This window comes from Saccoglossus kowalevskii, chromosome 9 (assembly GCF_978046115.1).
Source record: "Saccoglossus kowalevskii chromosome 9, keSacKowa6.1, whole genome shotgun sequence".
NCBI lineage: Eukaryota > Metazoa > Hemichordata > Enteropneusta > Harrimaniidae > Saccoglossus > Saccoglossus kowalevskii.
Genome location: NC_140649.1, coordinates 13,959,836 through 13,974,559, shown reverse-complemented (window position 1 = coordinate 13,974,559; position 14,724 = coordinate 13,959,836). Strand labels below are relative to the sequence as shown.

Below are 14,724 nucleotides of genomic sequence, written 5' to 3'. Positions count from 1 at the left end.
ATTTGCGTATGATCAAAAACATCCCACAACAAAGATAATGATAAAGATCTTGCTTACGACTGTTTTCCTACAGACCCTACCCATTTTTACACCATAAATTCAGACAGTATGCAAACTGTATTGCAATAAAATAATTGTAAAAGCGTTGTGCAAATCATTGACGACTCATTGTTTTCTTCAAAAAGACATAATTTCCTCCCAAGCCCAGCATGGTGAACGAAAGATGTAATTTGGATAATTTTACATGGGAGGTAAAATGGATACAATGGTAAACCTTAAAAAAAAACATCTCTTCTGAGGTGGTCCTCGAGTATAAGCCCACCCCTTATTTTCCCTGATTATACATGTTCGGGCCCCTGGGCTTATAATCTGGAAGTACAGAATTGAAAACAGAAAACATTGTACACAAGAATATGCATTGTTACACTGTATTCTAACTGTTTGATTGTGAAAAGAAAAATTGAACACTATCAACTGAATTTTCATTTAACATTTAATTCAATAGGGTGCAATATACATGTATTTTTTTTTATTTTATTTTTTGCGCATGTGCGAGCAACTGACAGTGTAGGAGTATCAAGGGCTCTCGAAAAGTGTGCCAAATTATACAGTTTTATGCAACAGAGACGCACAACAAGAGGTAATCAAGGCCATTAATGAACTGGGTACCTGTAAACCTTAAACAAATTCCAATAGAACAATGATGAGACGAACTAGAAGTGGTGGAAAAAATCGTGGCGATAAATCTACACTGACAAAAGGATCCATTGCTAATTTTATGCAAATTAATGCATTGACAGAAAACCAAGAATGTGATATACAAGATGAAGACACGCAATCTGGCAATGTTGACCAATCTGATCATGCGCAGGAAGCTGACACGTATTCAATCAATGAACACGGCGAGGACGACGTCTTAGAAATGCATGATTTCCAACGCTTCGTAAAAAAACGCTCTAATGCGTTTAGAGAAAAGCATAGACAAGATTTGCAAGGAACATTCAATCAAATCAAAATTGCAAGTTACGGAACTCAAACAGAAGACGCTAGAAGCAACTGTAACCAAACAGGGTGAAATAATCCGACAGCTAGAGAAAGCAAACCGTGACATGCATGAACAAGTGAGTCAATTGCATCATAACTGTTTACAACTACGTGATACAAACAGAAGACTAGATGAAGAAAACCCCAAAATGCAGAGATATTCGAGAAGTTTTAACTTACGGTTCGGAGGTGTCCAAGAAATAGAAGGTGAAGACTGCCTACGCGTGGCAAAGCAGATTTTACAGAGCAAGTTCGGAATGGAAAACGCAGAGATCGACAACGCACACCGTACTGGTCTTAAAAATAGTGGGAAACCGCGGCAAATCCTAGCCAAATTTTTATAACGTCCGCAACGCCATAACATTATTGTGAACTCAAAGAATCTGTCCCGCTGATTATAGAAGTAAACGCGCCGTACGTGAAATAATGAATAAAGCCTATAGCGAAGGTCGAAAACCAAGATTTCGGGATGGAAAACTATATATAAATGGGAAACAATACACCAACCAACCATGTGCCAACTGAATCAAGAAGATAGCGCCGAATCAAAGATGGAAATTGGTCTGAGTGGTCATATTTCTACATGTGTATCCTTAACTGTATGAATTAATATACATCATATACATGTATTTTTGAAAAGGAAAATCAGAAAGATTAGAAATCTGATGTTGAGAATTATGAATAACAGTGACTTTGTGCCAAAAAATCTCTGGAAATGAACCCCAATTTTGGAGCCAATAGACAAAATTTGGATATATGCTAATTAGGAAATGAAAAAACCACTACAACTAAAACACTACCATTAAAATAGATTTTATTATCACCTAAAACAGGTCATTAAAACTACTTGAATGCAAGTTTACAATGTACCTGCATAACTCACATCCAAGGTCATAAAATAAATACACAGTTATAATTTTATCATAAATGATATGCAATCAGCACAGACATAATTTGTATAATCAAATAAAATAAAATCCCAGAATTTTTTCTTTCAAACAATATTACCTATTTAATTATTCTATGATAATCAATCAATATAACTTTAAGCTTTGGGCAAATTAGTCAAAATTAACAAGGCTTTCAACTAAATATAGATGGAGTAAAAAAGAGGGTAAGTAAAACTGATAACTTGGTATTTCAAAATAATTTTAATTTAATTTTGATTTTTAATAGGAACAAATTACAATAGCATATAATTTAACATAAAAATATGAACTTTGTTTGGGCAACAAAAATTTTGTTGATGAAATACTGAAAATACCAGTACACACACACTCTGGGTTTAAAGAGCCCATACACTAGCGTGTCATCAGTTTTAGTTTTATTATTGTAAAAATTAAAACAGAATACCTATAAAACATAAGGTTGTATTGAACAGAAAAAATGAAATATATACAACAATAAATTCATTATTTTATCAAACAAATTACTGTTACATTTAATGCTATAAATTTTAAATCATACTACCGTATATCTTGTTTTTTTCAAGACTTGCAGGCAATAAATTAATTTAAACATGCTTGTGATCAAATATACTTTTTCATTCAGTTCATTAAAAGTTTTCAGTTTTTGACCAAAAGGTTTGTCAATTTTTATCATATTTCATGTGGGGGGGGTGAGAGAGAGTATACAAAATCATTTATCATACTGGCAAGTTGCATTTCGGACAAGTGGGTTTAAATGTCAGCCCAGATTGTATGCTGCATTATGAAAATGATTCTTAGTTTAATCAAAGATACGCTACTACATGTAATAGAGCAAATACAGTACTACATCTCTCCAATCGTCATAGTGTTTCATTTCACAGTAAGACGCAGTACTTAGTGAATCACAGTGATAATATCCCATTATAGTAATACTGCACAGTCAATTTATACACATATAAATCAATCTGCAGTGTGGTAAATGAGAATACTCAATACCTTTGATGAGAAAATAATGAGGTAGACTGATTCTAGACTACACTATTTGGTAATTAGTACACTTGAAAACTGATCAGCTGATGAGATATGTGTTTGTAATCATACCTAATGTCGCACATGATGCAGAACGTAATTAACATGTGATGCAAAAGAAAGGGGCAGATACAAATAAAAAATTGTTAATCGCCAGCTACATTTTATACATGTCACATAAACCAGGAGAGGATAATTTGGAGCACAGAGGATGTCAATTACACTTTGACTAATTTCAAAATCAAAATACTAGTAGCATAGTCTAATGTTGCTATTTTTATTATATATATATATATATATATATATTTTTTTTTTACTTAATACATTACAATGTTTTCAATTTCATTGATGTATGTCACACGCAACGTAATATTACCGTAATTGGTATAGTACAGATGTGATGGTTCAAATACCAAAATGGCAACAGTAACAAAAAGACTTCCCTGGCGGCGATGATAAAATACGAACACGGAGCCAACAGATGAGGTTTCAACTGGTACTGGTATTATTATACTCTGCAAACATCAAGTACAATAACGCGGTAAAACTCCAAACCTCCAATAACTAGATACTTAAACTCCAATACAACGAGATCTCTGATCTGATCTCAGTGCTGAACAACTCCCCTATATATACCCACACTGTCTATAAATAGATCATTACATCAGCATACATAATGAGTCTGGAATTTACTACAAATTTCTAGAATGTTCCATTACCTTCTATTGCCTCCTACAGTGTTCTATTACCTATTCAACAAGTTTCTAAACAAAATCTAGAATATTCCACCCAGACACAGTACGGTTCTAGAACATTCTCAGTGACACGGGAGTGGTAAATAAGTCGTATGCGACAATGTACATAACCAAAAAAGAAATGTAATGTTTTCTTTATGGTGTCAATAAAGTACTTTTCTATTCTATTCTATTCTATTCTATTCTATTCTATTCTATTCTATTCTATTCTATTCTATTCTATTCTATTCTATTCATTGTACACTTGTGCACTTAGAAAATAGGAAACAATTTCATTAATTCCACTATATTCCATAGAATTCTACACTGCTGAAATCAACTTGCATGTACTACATTTTACCGTATTGACCATGTTGTGGAAGGCAGAATAAAAACCACACTATCACATTTACCAGCTTACAACACATATTGGTGTATTGGTGCAGGCTAACCTGCAGTTAGTTCACTGCAGTATTTTTCCCACAAACTAGGCAAAACAATTTGAATGCATCATTAAGTTTCAGCAAAGAAACATTAGTAATATACATGTATGGTAATTTTGTATATATGCAACAAGGATGTTCTAATTGCTGGAAATCAAAACCCCACTATGTTGGCCAACCTTATATACCACCCCTTTAACCCACCAACCAAACCCTGCACCAATGAAACAGAACAGTTTCTGGTTTTTGTTGGTTTTCTAGCTAGTTTTGCAACCCCCAAAATATGAGAAGCTTTTTACAGTTTGGACACTGGCGAGTACTCTCAGAAGCGACACCATCCTGGCATTGTCACATTGTCATAGTGAAAACATTGGTTGAAACACTCAGAAAACTGTACTTTGAGCAAGTTGTTGAGTCTGTGCTGTTTTCTAAACTACAGCTGTTTTTATCAGTTTTTCGGCCAGCGATCTGCAGCAGCTCGCACAGAGCTCATGGAAATACATGGTACAGTGATGCGAGTCTAAGCAACATAGAACGTTCTGTAACGTTCAAATGTAGCCCACTGACTTTTTAGCATACATAATCCCACTTTTTTGTATATTGTAGATTACTTTATTTTCGCTATTTTCGCTGAAGGGATGATTCCATGAAAATAAAATCCAACAATATACTTTTTTTTTTCTATATTTCACATTAAACTCATCAAAAATCAGTGAAAATAAATTCCACACAAAAGACCTGAAAAGCCTTTTCAGCGAAAATTAATTCCAGCGAAAATAAAGTATTCCACAGTAATGCAAATAATAATGAAAAAAAATTCACATTGAGTATTTATTTTATCCCCAATCACTGAACAGAAAATTTCAATAATTTTAAAGAAGATACAGGTAATGTTCATTTATGGACAATAAACTTCTGATATGCATACCACAACTGTTGCATTTATGATATGACATATATTACTACAAATGCCAAGGTCTTCAAACAAATCAAAATTAAAACTGAATAGACCATTTTCCGTTCACTGCGAGAATCACGCGTTATGCGTGAAATCGAACGTAAAAACAGGACAAACAAAGGTCATAGCGTCGTAGTCGCGTCAAACATCGCGTGGGATTCGACAAACGCTAAGTATTTTGGGATCATTTCCATGCTTAATAATGTGCTGTCCACATTTGATGATAGGCAATTTTGATTAAGTAAGGGTATTCGGAAGCAATATTCCTCTGTCGAAGATCGGCCGGTCGATGTGAGTTACGAAATAAAGAAATTCGAGTTCAAAATCAAATCGTTCGATTTTTGCGGCAGACGTTCAACGCGCGTTTTTCATACATCTCGCAGGATCTTGCAATTGTACAGAAAATCCCCTATTAAAAAATATGTTTGTGAAACTGGAATAGGCACTCAGAAATTGTCATGCAGATATTTCAGATTTCAGGAACATTTTTAAACTTGTTTTTTTTTTTCTAAAAGTGGATATATCAGTAACTTTGGCATAACTGAACATTTCATATGACGAGTGAGTTCATAGTTTGATGTCACTCTTTGCAACCCTGCTTGCTTGCAATACTTTTCGCATAAAAATAACTGCGTCATCAGTATAACCATTATGGGAACTGATCAAGAGCAGACAATAACGGAGCTTGATGAGTCATTCAGTAATAACACCAAAGCATGTTACAAAATAAATGATACTAATCCCTGAATAATAATTGGTAAATAATAATTTAACGAAAATTTTACTTTAAAAGCAATTACTTTATAATTGTGTTTTTTTCTAAATAAATACATGTATAAGCTTTCAATTCAGCACAATGTTTTATTGTTAAAATGAGTGATGTATTTATAAAAGTAAGCTGCGTTTCTCTCATCACAGAATTTAATTCCACACACATTCCTGCAATCTGTTGATCACAGACAGACAGACGTACGTACAGTCATTTGAAATCCGTTTACAATCAGTATCAATCTCTCTTGCTTGCATTCATTATCACAGCGTCTATAGAAATGCCTTTCCCATTTTAAAAAGAAAAAAAAAAACATTGTGTCAATATTACATTACGCATATGTTCACATGAGTGCATGGCATATGTGCACACTTCACATACATAACACATTTCATTCTGCATCCACCCAATATTTTATTACCAGTCTGCCTGTCAAATTACCGTACTGAAAGCATACCTCAATACCTATTATAAACCAAAATCAAAGAAAGCTTAGAAAGAACTCTGATGTGCTGAGAGTATTAGAGACACAGTAAAAATTAATTCAAAATTACTTGTACTTGAGATATTGATGGAAAAGCTGAAAACTAATTATGCAAATCAGAAAATTAAAATGAACAGAGTGTAAAACTAATAAGGTCTGCGCAATGTAACAGACCATCTATGCATCAAGTTTCATTGAAATGTGATCAGAACCAAACAATTATGAATTATTATGCTAATTAGGGAATTTATATGAACAGATTTTAACCCAAAACTGATCATATTTGTACATTGTTCTAGAGCATCTATGTACAAAGTTTAATTTAAAGGTGATGATTAGTACTCGAGATATCAGTGAAAAAGCTGAAAACTAAATAATTATGCAAATTAATTAATTAATATGCACAATTATTTACCCCAAAACTAATCAGATCTCTGCATAGTCCTAGAGGATCTATGTACCAAGTTTCACTGAATTGTGATGATTAGTACTTGAGATATACATAAAAATCTGAAAATTAACTAATTATGCAAATTAGGTGATTAATATGCATACATAATTATCCCACAATAATCAATCTCTGCATAGTCCTTGAGTATATATGTACCATGTTTCATTGAAATGTAATGCTTACTACTTGAAATATCAAAAGCTGAAAATTAATTTATTATGCAAATTAGGTAATTAATATGTACTGATATTACCCTAAAAACTACTCGGTCTGTGCAGTGTCCTATGACATCTAGGTACCCAGTTTCATTGAAATGTGATGATTAGTAGTTGAGATATCAGTGGAAAAGCCGAAAATTTACTAATCAATATGCAAATTAGGTAATTGATATGCACAGATTTTCATCCAAAACTAATCAAAACCTGGCATTAGTTCAGAGCATCTATGAACCAAGTTTCATCAAAATCCAATGAGTGGTTCTTTAGATATCAGTGGAACAGTCATGGAACAGCTAAAAATTAGCTAAGTATCATGCAAATTAGGTAATTAATATGCATGGATTTCTACCAAAACCTAATCAAATCTGCGCATTGGCCCAGAGCATCTATGCACCAAGTTTCATCAAAAACTGATGTATGGTTCTTGAGATATCAGTAGAACAGACACACACTCATACACACACACATACACACATACAGACAGGGTAACTGCAAAGACTCCCATTGTGTGCTCGGACACAGGAGTCAAAAATTACATTAATCGAATAGCTGGCTTAATCTTTTCACCATCAGTTCTTCACAAATTCACAAAATAGTCCTGTTTATAGTCTGCATTTTCCTTCAGAAGATTGGGACAAAAATAGCTAAATTTTTTGAGTAAAAACTGAAAATCGACTCAAATTTTGTCTATTGGCTCCAAAATTAGGGTTCATCTCCAGAAATATTGAAAAATATAAGAAAGAAATGCAGAAAAAGGTGGATGAGAAAGTTTGGTGGTGAAAAGGGTATGATACCACTTGGCATGACTATAGACAGATCATTTACATATGTGCATGTGTTACTAACAGAGTAAAAACAGGATATGTTTTCCTCAGAAATTATAACACATAACTAAAAACACTGACTGGGATACAAAAGGTACATTTTATTAGATGATGGCAATCATTTGTATCTAAACGTGGAATTCTACTGCACAATTATTGTTGAGCCAAAGTTGTAGTAGTCTTATAGTTCTATTGAACAATTAGTTTGTAATCAGTTGTTTTAGCAGTCAACAGGTAAATATAGTGGTCAACAGGTTAATATAGTTGTCAACAGGTAAATATAGTGGTCAACAGGTTAATATAGTGGTCAACAGGTAAATATAGTGGTCAACAGGTTAATATAGTGGTCAACAGGTTAATATAGTGGTCAACAGGTAAATATAGTGGTCAACAGGTTAATATAGTAGTCAACAGGTTAATATAGTGGTCAACAGGTAAATATAGTGGTCAACAGGTTAATATAGTGGTCAACAGGTTAATATAGTTCTCAACAGGTTAATATAGTGGTCAACAGGTAAATATAGTGGTCAACAGGTTAATATAGTAGTCAACAGGTTAATATAGTGGTCAACAGGTAAATATAGTGGTCAACAGGTTAATATAGTGGTCAACAGGTTAATATAGTTCTCAACAGGTTAATATAGTTGTCAACAGGTTAATATAGTTGTCAACAGGTTAATATAGTGGTCAATAGGTTGATATGATGGTCACGGTTTAATTTGGCTGTCCACAGGTTAAATTGGCATTAGCCATCAGATGGCAAATTGAGGGTTTCTTATTTTGAATTTTGGAATTGACTTTGAAGTAATAATCATTCATTTCATACCACAGCTGTCCTGAATTGGCCAATGGGCGATCTTGAATTACCGCCATAACCGGATTATAGCACAAACGCCCAATATGCATATTCAGATCAACGATTTAAAACTCGCAACAGCCATGGTACAGACAAGTTAAATCATGTACTCATGCGTTGTTTATGATATACTAGTAAATCACTTGCGATTCATGTTTGTGCTATGTGTGCCTCAACCAATGTGTGAATATGCAAGATTTCTAATTATTTGCCATAATTTGGATGTTATACAATAAATTTAACAGGAAACACTTGGACTTTTTGTCTGAAATAATTGAACAAAATTGGGACATATTTTATATGTAAAACTGTAAATTTAATAGAAAACACTTGGACTTTTTGTCTGAAATAATTGAACAAAATTGGGACATATTTTGGGTGTAAAACTGTAAATTTAACAGAAAACACTTGGACTTTTTATCTGAAATAATTGAACAAAATTGGGACATATTTTGGGTGTAAAAATGTAAATTTAGCAGAAAACACTTGGACTTTTTGTCTGAAATAATTGAACAAAATTGGGACATATTTTGGATGTAAAACTGTAAATTTAACAGAAAACACTTGGACTTTTTGTCTGAAATAATTGAACAAAATTGGGACATATTTTGGGTGTAAAACAGTCAATTTAACAGAAAACACTTGGACTTTTTGTCTGAAATAATTGAACAAATCGGGACATATTTTGGGTGTAAAACAGTCAATTTAACAGAAAACACTTGGACTTTTTGTCTGAAATAATTGAACAAAATTGGAAATGTTGAAAAAAACACATTATTGGTTTGTATTGAACTCTAGTTAGAGCTGTGTTTCTTTGGTCTACACAACTTTCTTGTAATTTATGTTACAATTCATCAATCTAGGATAAAAATAAACCGGTTATGCTTTAAAGAACTACTACATGTCTGATGTAGGCTTACAATATTTTGTATAAACACATCTATACTGTTTTCAGCATACAAGAGCAGAAAGTAGGTAGTGAATGGAAATGAAAAAAAATACAGGTTATGTGGGAAAATAGTATATATAGAATTGTACAATACAATAGAAACATGTGTACAATAAAGAGACTACCTAATATTGCTGTTTCATTTTAATACAGATCACAGTTATTATCATAGATCTTTTATTTGAATTTTATGTGAAATTTTCAAATCAGGCTACAAACAATTGCTAATGTATAGGCTGCTGCTTTTCTAACCTTTCCACCACAAGTTCCTTCTTTTCATCACAAATTCACAGTCCTGCTTTATAGTCTGCACTTTCTTTCAAAAGATTGGGACAAAAATAGATAAATTTTTGAGTCACAACTGAGAACTAATTCGAATTTGTTTTTTTGGCTCAAAAATTAGGGTCCACTTCCAGAAATATTAAAGGATATTAGAAAAAAAATGCAGAAAAATTTGGGTGAGAAATTCTGGTGGTGAAATAGTTAAAGCTTGATCAGTGAACTGAGATATGAAATTAAGTAAATTATTTTAGTATCTTTATTTTTTTAACACAATGCATTGTGAAAGCCTACATGGACAGCTAAAATGACTGGGAAAAACGTTTGTGTGTCAGAAAGCATTTATTAGGTGGATTCCATGTAAACATGTATTTTAGCAGTCACTCCACCAATTGTGGAAAAAAATCCCTCAGACTGGTTCAGTTTATGAGGCTACACCTGCACACAGATAACAAGTAATGATGAATCAAGCATGGTTAACAAGAGTGACTATATTTCCAACCACCATCAAAAATCTGAAAAAAAAACACATTAAAACTGGGTTTCCCACGTCCCAGTGATGCGACAGAAATAGATTTATCTACTGATTCAAATTGGTTGTAAGAAGCTTTTAAATGTTTTATTCTCGGCAGATTTTAAAATAAAACCGTTTACCTGATATGACCTGCATGGTTAGCTTAACTCTACCAACACCTGTTGTTGATTTCGGGAAGCTTTCTCATCATGTGATCTAAAAATTTACAACCAATGTCGCTGTATATTGCTGTATAACCAAATTGTTGACGCAATATTTTCTCCTTTTTTTGTATTTTTATACAATATTACACTTGTTAATTTCCCCAAAACCTTCACCAGTGTACAAATTACATGCTGGGTTTGCCATAAATTATTATGTTAATTAATTTGAGTGAGGTTCTGACCTGTTGTAGAAAACCTTTCACTGACACCTGTTAGCATCGTAAAGCTTTGGATTTGGAGTAACCAGGGATACAGCTATTTCACCCTTAGCGAGAGCACAGAGAGGACACATTTTCCCATTGGCTACTGGTGTTGATCAAAATTGATGAAGCAATATGAATAAAGTGAGTAAAAGTTGATCTTATCATTTTAATGTTATATGATCACTGTCTTAATTTCTTAGCAGAAATCTGACAATTAAAAGAAATATTAAAACATTTAAATAATAATGTACCGTACACACTGTATTTGCTCAAATAAAAGTGTATGCGCCAATGTACATATTAAACCCATTTATACACTATATAATAACTAACTAACTATCTTATCAGCAGATTGTCATGGCAAAATAATATTTTTTTAACATTAAGCACACAATCAATGCAATGAGCATTTTTCACGAAAGGAAGGAGTGTGAGACTCACAGGGACACACAGAATACAAAAAACATGTCACATACACAATGTACCCAAGGGTAAAAGAAATCGGAGGTTGTAATGCAACGAGTACCAAAGTTATCGAAACTATTTATGCGTCATCTTGTTGTCCCAGACTTCTACCCCCTAGCAATACTACATTGATGTGCAAAATCAAAACATTATATACCATATTTTGAAATCCCTCTTTCAAATCATAACATTATTTTGCATACCATAGGTAAACAGAAAAAAACAATTAATGACACTCATTATATTTTAGAATCCAAACTACTCCACTCTGAGTTTTATTTTAATAAAATATTTCCTGTGTCATTAGTGCCAGTTTGTAACAGCCAACGCCGAAATATAGACACAAAAAGCAAAGCATAAACACTATATGCAGAAGTTGTAAGCTACACCTCTCTCACTGGCTCTCATGATTTTATCACTTCCATAAAAGTGTGCGTCGCGTGTCATAACTTTCTAAGAACTCCATCACTTGATCGATTTCAGAAAAATGACACCTAGTCGATTCTTGGTTTCCTTCTTAAGAGTATCATCTCAGAGTTAAAAAATTTCAAGTTTTAATAATAAAAAACATGTTTATTATGGTCCCCATATGATATATACCATAAGCATGTGAATAGAAAAAGCAATTATATAGTTTTATTATTATCAAAAATATAAAGGGCGAATATTTTTACAATGCATACACACACAAGCTTTTGAGTGTATTAGAATAACAATGCCTGACGCGACAATGACCTATTGAACATTACTTTCTGTGAACTCTCCACTCATCAATCACATGCACAAATCAAGACCCAGAGAAGCTAATTATCTACTTCTCAATCTACATGTACTATCAGTGCAACAAACCTGTTACTTTCATCTTAAATATTCATAAATTTCACAATTCAAACTGAAACGAGAGGTTTCTATTGGCTGATTGAATAACATTGGAATGCTTTCAAATGATGTCATTGCGCATTGCGCTCATTGATTGGCTGGTTGGATTCAACTATCATTGAAAATTATAAATATTTATGACATTAGAGGCACCAGGTTTGTTATGCTGATAGTGTAACATTTTGAAGAGATTTTAATAACACAGCTCCTCTAATCACTCACAATACTGTTTCCAGGTAAGCCATTTTTAGCTTCTGACCATTTTCAAAATATAAACTTGCATTCAAAATTTTACTTTATCATACTCATACTATATGTACTTAAAATGTATTTTAACCCAATACCGTATTTGCTCTATTAGTAGCGCTTAAAAAGTAATACTGTAATGTTAATGTTTTAGTATACAACAAAATTGGTTTAGTATATGCACTGCTAATAGAGAAAATATGGTATACATGTATTATTAAAGTGCCAGTCGCGGTACCTTATTGTGTTCATTGTGGATCTCATGCAGTGTATACCGGTATAAAAATCCAGAATTGTAATTTCTGAATTATACGTGCTTCTATTGGAAATGCGCTTCTAAATTACAGTAATAGCTATGATATTTTTAAACTTGAAATATTTGATGTTATGAAATCATGCCCTAATATATTAATCCTTAAATTGTGAAAAGTCCCAGTAACAATTAAGAAATTGACATTACACAGTTTTCCTTGCTCATTTTAATTAGCGTAGTTCTGAATTCCATAGGAAGACACACTTGTTACAATTTCCACATGTGGACAGTTTACTGGTTCACAGAAACCAAGTTTACGCCCAAAAAGAAAAATAACAGTATACATTTTTCTTTCCCTTTTCAGTGTTTTTATTAAATTACATACACAGATGAGTCCAGGGTATTAACAAAACAACTTTATCATGGTGGATCATAAGCGAGCTGGCAAAAATATTAACAAATGATGTCACAGTGCACCAGCATATACTCAAACTACGTCAGTAATGGTAAGATATCGGGAAGACTAAAACATTTGAAAAAAATAAAATATATATATATTTGGAAAACTAGGTATCTATGTTTAGAGATTTAGATTTAGAAAAGTTCTGTTTGAATGATTGATTGATTTAAAAAAAATAAGAAAAATGTATACATGTAAAATAAAATGCATATTAACATCAAAATTTAAAAATCCGTGAGTACATGTACATCTGAACAAAAAATGTACATAGCACTGAAATTAATTCAGAAAAAAAAACCATGTGTTGCTATAGAAACAGATATTCTGAAACAATGATTGATGTAAATAGTGTATAACAATAGCACTATACTAGTACCAGCATTTTAGCTTTATATTATATTATAATCCACGACCGACGGGTCTATTTTTTAAGTCTAAACGCGCCGAGAATTAAAAAAAAAACATGGGGAAGCCAGATGAATTATATGCAATATGAATGATGCATTCGAGGCCAGTTTTATTGATTTAAAAATGAGAATCGGTGGAAAGCAGTGGTGTTAAAATATAGCATTGTTCTGCAATGTAAAGAAACATTATAATTGCCCTGACTGCGTGGAAAGTTACTCACCAGGGGACAGTAATGTGAGGGCGTCGACCCAGTTCCACATGTACCATCAGATGGATCAACAACAACACTTTTGCCTGGAAGGGTGTTCAACGATTCTAGTTCCGCAATGCACGCGTTGTACACGAGTCTACCGTCGACTTCGTCCTCACAGTCTTCCAGCGCATAGACGCGGCGACCGGTCGTCGATAATATCAAGCAGACGGCAGTTAGACATGTTGTTATTGAACTTCTCAGACGGCAAATTGAAATTACCGCCATATTGGTGTTGATTTCCGGAAACTTTCAGATTCCATCCGATGTCACTTGACTGCCATGTTATTGTTTTACATCGACACACAACTGCGACTCACGGCGACGGCGAGTGATAGACTAGGAATTGAACCCATTTATTGCGAAGTACTGGGAGGTCTATAAGCCCAGCTATTCATAGTACAACAAGCTTTGCTGGTAACAGATGCCACGATTTAGGGCCCGGGAATCTGAGTACAATTTGCAGCAGCTTGCGACTAAAATGTCTAGCGCCATCACGTGACCAAATATAACTGTTTCTTTGATCTAGTCATCCGTGTTGTCCACAAAACCCGGAATGTTGGAAATTACGTTAGAACGGAGACGTTCACCCAAACGAACAGGGAACATAGATTCATGAATGTACGGGCATGATGTAATAATAATAATAATCATCATCGATCCAAGAAAAACAAAAGTATCAGCAATGAATTATATAGCCTTGTAGATTGGCCTCCTTCCGCTGATCATTCGATGGTGCGATAATCGATAAGAATCTAACAAGACTTAAAGAAAATAATGCAGGATAAATGCGAGATGATCACAAAATTGCACGATAAACAATGAAATACTACTGCAATTGAGTGAGTATGAGAA

The 14,724-nt window shown here is 33.3% G+C and overlaps 1 protein-coding gene across 1 annotated transcript in view; it reads right to left on the bottom strand.

Moving 5' to 3' along the window:
• LOC102801071 (uncharacterized) overlaps nucleotides 1-14,300 on the bottom strand; it is a 64,425-nt gene extending 50,125 nt beyond the window's left edge. The window contains exon 1 of the mRNA XM_006813726.2: nucleotides 13,840-14,300. Within this exon, the coding sequence (XP_006813789.2) occupies nucleotides 13,840-14,097 (258 nt within the window). The 5' untranslated portion in view covers nucleotides 14,098-14,300. The remainder of the gene's footprint in view (nucleotides 1-13,839) is intronic.
• Nucleotides 14,301-14,724: the final 424 nt, after the last annotated feature.